Raw genomic sequence first — 5,271 nt, 5'->3', positions numbered from 1 at the left:
GTTTCGAACTCCTGAGCTCAAGCAATCCACCTGCCTTGGCCTCTGAGTGCTGTGATAACAGGCGTGAACCACCACATCCAGCCTCTGTGTGGGGTTTGGTCAGGGCTGGGTCTGTGTCCTAAAGGGGAGCTCATTCCAACCCAGCTCCCACTGCTGCAGCGTGTGTGTGGGCTTCTCCAGGAGGGAATTGGGTTCTGAAGAAAGGGCTCAAAATTCATGTAGTTTTCCTGTTGTCCCTGCTGCAGTGGGCAGCAGAGAGGACCATATTTCCTCAGGGTGAGGTCTCCTTTGTATTCGTCATTGTGTTACAGGGAGGGTGTGTGTTGATTCTGAGCAATCAACAACATATTTTTATCATTCAAGATTGACTTCTAAAGACTCTTGGTACGTGAGGAAGAAACCCTGAGGAAGATACCTGGAAAAGGAAGAGGAAAGCAAAGGAGTCAGGGATGGCTCCTCCTCAGGTGAGATGATATTCTCGGTGGATTGTTCTGTCTCATTCCTTTTTGAAACGCTGGGCCTTGGAGTTGGGAATCTTCTCTGAGTTCTTCCAGCCTGGGCGACAGAGCGAGACTGCATCTCAAAAAAACAAAAACAAGAAACAAAAAAAGGAAAAGTATAACAAAACACACTGGTAAGACAAAATGTGGTGGAAAATCCCTCACTCGGATTTGTCAGAACATTCACTACAATGAAATCCATGCTTTCACCTCTCCTCATTTTTTCTAAAGATAAGAACTCCTCCCATAACCATTTGGTTAAAATGTGTTTTCATTTCAGGGTCTGTTGACATTCAGGGATGTGGCCATAGAATTCTCTCAGGAGGAGTGGAAATGCCTGGACCCTGCTCAGAGGACTCTGTACAGGGACGTGATGCTGGAGAATTATAGGAACCTGGTCTCCCTGGGTGAGGATACCTTCCCTCCAGAAGTGGGGATGTGCCCTTGCATATGTTTGTATTTTCTCATTTTTTCTTTTTGATAGAGTGTCTTGCTCTGTCACCCAGGGTGACATTAGCCTGTTGTTGATTATTTACCAATATAGTATATTGTGTGGCCCTTTAGCATTTGTATACAGTAGATATGCTATAAATATGAAGAATATATATTTTTCTCTTTCTTGATGTGACAGTGATATGTTTTTTGCAAACTGTTTCACACTTTAGGGTCACAGTGGAAAAATACTCCTTTTAAACTTGTTTGTGCCCTGTCAGTGTTTCGTCATGATATTGGGAGTAGGCTTCAGTTAAAAACAATTTGAAGTACATGTAATAGCCCTTTATTTATTAAAGAATCTTACCCTTTTGGGTTCCTAAACTTTGAAGATCATGTTTGGGAAGTTTAAAATGAGTATTGTTTTTAGTGTCATATTTATACAGTTCAGTATTATTTACCATCTATACTTAATTGGAAACCTGTTGGTGTTTACATTTTGTAGATATCCATTCCAGATGCATGATGAAGGAGTTCTCATCAATAGCAAAAGACAATACAGAAGTGAATCACACAGGGACAATGCAAAGACATAAAATTCATCCCACTGGAAATTTTTGCTTCCAGGAAATTGAGAAAGATATTCATAACTTTGAGTTTCAGTGGCAAGAAGATGAAAGAAATAGCCATGAAACACCCATGACAGAAATAAAATGGTTGACTGGTAGTACAGACCGATATAATCGAAGGCATGCTGGAAAGAAGCCTATTAAAAATCAGCTTGAATTAAGCTTTCATTCACATCTGCCTGAACTACACACATTTCAGAGCAAAGGAGAAATTAGCAATCAAGTTGAGAAGTCTATCAATGATGCTTCCTCAATTTCAACATCCCAAATAATTTCTTGTAGGCCCAAAACCCATATTTCTAACAACTATGGAAATAATTTCCTCCATTCATCATTACTCACACAAAAACAGGAAGCACACATAAGAGAAAAATCTTGTCCGGGCGCGGTGGCTCAAGCCTGTAATCCCAGCACTTTGGGAGGCCGAGACGGGCGGATCACGAGGTCAGGAGATCGAGACCTCCTGGCTAACACGGTGAAACCCCGTCTCTACTAAAAAATACAAAAAACTAGCCGGGCGAAGTGGCGGGCGCCTGTGGTCCCAGCTACTCGGGAGGCTGAGGCAGGAGAATGGCGTAAACCCGGGAGGCGGAGCTTGCAGTGAGCTGAGATCCGGCCACTGTACTCCAGCCTGGGCGACAGAGCCAGACTCAGTCTCAAAAAAAAAAAAAAAAAAAAGAGAAAAATCTTTCCAATGTAATGAGAGTGACAAAGCCTTTACTTATAGATCACTCTTTTTTTTTTTTTTTTTTTTTTGAGACGGAGTCTCGCTCTGTCGCCCAGGCTGGAGTGCAGTGGCCGGATCTCAGCTCACTGCAAGCTCCGCCTCCCGGGTTTATGCCATTCTCCTGCCTCAGCCTCCCGAGTACCTGGGACTATAGGCGCCCGTCACCTCGCCCGGCTAGTTTTTTGTATTTTTTGGTAGAGACGGGGTTTCACCATGTTAGCCAGGATGGCCTCGATCTCCTGACCTCGTGATCCGCCCGTCCCGGCCTCCCAAAGTGCTGGGGTTACAGGCTTGAGCCACCGCGCCCGGCCTATAGATCACTCTTAAGGAAACATCAGATAATCCATTTAGGAGACAAACAATATAAATGTGATGTATGTGGCAAGGTCTTTAATTGGAAGCAAAACCTTGGATGTCATCGTAGATTTCACACTGGTGAGAAACCTTACAAGTGTAATGAGTGTGGCAAAACCTTCAGTCAGATGTCATCCCTTGTATACCATCGTAGACTTCATACTGGAGAGAAACCTTACAAATGTGAAGAATGTGATGAAGCTTTCAGTTTCAAATAAAACCTTGAAACACACAGAAGAATTCATACTGGAGAGAAATCTTACAGGTGTAATGAATGTGGCAAGACCTTCAGTCACAAGTCATCCCTTACACGCCATTGTAGACTTCATACTGGAGCGAATCCTTACAAGTGTAATGAGTGTGGCAAGATCTTCATTCAGACGTCATCCCTTATATACCATCGTAGAGTTCATACTGGAGAGAAACCTTACAAATGTGAAGAATGTGATGAAGCTTTCAGTTTCAAAGCAAACCTTGAAAGACATAGGAGAATTCATACTGGAGAAAAACCTTATAAGTGTAATGATTGTGGCAAGACATTCAGTCAGATGTCATCCCTTGTATACCATTATAGACTTCATACTGGAGAGAAACCTTACAAATGTGAAGAATGTGATAAAACTTTTCATTTCAAATCAAACATTGAAAATCACAGGATAATTCATACTGGAGAGAAACCTTACAAGTGTAATGAATGTGGCAAGGTTTTTAATCGAAAACCACACCTTGCACATCATCATAGAATTCATACTGGAGAGAAACTTTTCAAGTGTAATGAGTGTGGCAAGACCTTCAGTCAAAATTCAGTCCTTGTAATTCATAAGGCAATTCATACTGGAGAGAAATCTTACAAGTGTAAGGAATGTGGCAAGTCCTTCAGTCAGAAGTCATCCATTACAAGCCATCATAGACTTCATACTGGAAAGAAACCTTACAGATGTGAAGAATGTGACAAAGTTTTCAGTCACAAATCAAGCCTTGAAAAGCGTAGGAGAATTCATACTGGAGAGAAACCATACAAATGTAAGGTTTGTGACAAAGCTTTCGGGCGTGATTCACACCTGGCATGACATACTAGAATTCACACTGGAGAGAAACCTTACAAGTGTAATGAATGTGGTAAAGTTTTTAGTCAAAAAGCAAAGCTTGCATGGCATCATTGAATTCATACTGGAGAGAAACCTTACAAATGTGAAGAATGTGACAAAGTTTACAGTCACAATCAAGCCTCGAAAGACAGAATTCATACTGGAGAGAAATCATACAAATGTAAGAGTTTGTGACAAGGCTTTCAGGAGTGATTCACACCTGGCAGAACATACTAGGATTCACACTGGAGAGAAAACTTAAAAGTGTAATGAGTGTGACAGAGCCTTTAATGGGCAGTCAACACTTATTCACCATTAAGCAATCCATGGTATAAGGAAACTTTACTAATGTAATGATTGTCACAAAGTCTTCAGTAACGCTACAACCATTGCAAATCATTGGAGAATCCATAATGAAGTGAGATGTTACAAGTGTGACAAATGTGGGAAAATTTTCAGACATCGTTCATACCTTGAGAGAAACCTTACAAATGTCCTACTAGAGAGAAACCTTACAAATGTCATGATTGTGGCAAGGTCTTCAGTCAAGCTTCATCGTATGCAAAACATAGGAGAATTCATACAGGAAAGAAACCTCACAAGTGTGATGATTGTGGCAAAGCCTTTCCTTCATGTTCACAGCTCATTACACATCAGAGAATCTATACTGGAAAGAAAGCTTACAAATACTGTAAGTGTAAAATATCTTCACTCTGAGGTCACTCCTTGAAGAACATCAGAAAATTCATTCTTGAGATAATCGTTGCAAATGCCATGAGTATAGCAAACCATCACACATTAATTGATATTAGAGTCAATTCAGCGTTGACTTCAGTTTGAGTTGACTTAACTTTGAGTTCAAGCATTAATTGACATTAAAGTGTTTATGTTAAGAAGATTGGACTGGGCAGGGTGGCTCATGCCTGTAATCCCAGCACTTTGGGAGGCCAAGGCAGATAGATCACTTGAGGTCAGGAGTTTGAGAGCAGCCTAACTAGCAGACGTGAGTCATTTTTTCCAGCCTGTTTTTTGTTTAACGAAAACTGATAGGGATTTTTATGGGTATTGTGTTGAATCTGAATCACACTGGTTTGTATAATTATTAAACAATATTAATACTTCTAATCCATCAATATGGGTCGTATCTCTAGTTTTTTTGATCAATGTTTGTAGATTTTAATGTAAAAGCTTCTCACCTCCTTAATTAAGCTTACTCGTAATTATTTCTTTAAGTTCTAGAGCAAATGGAAGTGTGTTCTTAATTTTCTGTATGCCCTATGTAAATGAAGTAGATGAAGGAAAGATACGAGGTCATTTACTCAGCATGGGCCTTATGGAGAGGATATTTTCTATCTTGAATGAAGTGTGAATCGGCCTTATGTTCCCTGTCTCCAGATCCTATTCTCTTGCCTCAGGACAAGGGGGAGATTGGGGACAGTGAAAAGATTAGTGAGAAAGAGGAACAAGAGGTGAAACAAGTTTTAAGAATGGGGTAGGAGAGAAGTGGGACACAAAATGAGCAGAAACCCATGGGGAAATGC

At 40.8% G+C, this 5,271-nt stretch overlaps 1 protein-coding gene across 1 annotated transcript; it reads left to right on the top strand.

The window, feature by feature from the left end:
* The first annotated feature begins 365 nt into the window (after positions 1-365).
* LOC105497052 (zinc finger protein 813) lies at positions 366-4,934 on the top strand. Its single transcript, XM_071086148.1, is given in 8 exon segments — positions 366-464; positions 781-907; positions 1,438-1,938; positions 2,243-2,281; positions 2,598-3,916; positions 3,918-4,214; positions 4,217-4,427; positions 4,430-4,934. Coding segments are annotated over 8 exon segments (2,616 nt in total). The 5' UTR covers positions 366-449; the 3' UTR covers positions 4,537-4,934.
* The last annotated feature ends 337 nt before the right edge of the window (positions 4,935-5,271 follow it).

This window comes from Macaca nemestrina, chromosome 20 (assembly GCF_043159975.1).
Source record: "Macaca nemestrina isolate mMacNem1 chromosome 20, mMacNem.hap1, whole genome shotgun sequence".
Classification (NCBI taxonomy): domain Eukaryota; kingdom Metazoa; phylum Chordata; class Mammalia; order Primates; family Cercopithecidae; genus Macaca; species Macaca nemestrina.
The sequence above is the reverse complement of the archived record's forward strand: the minus strand, read 5'-3'. Positions and strand labels throughout refer to the sequence as shown.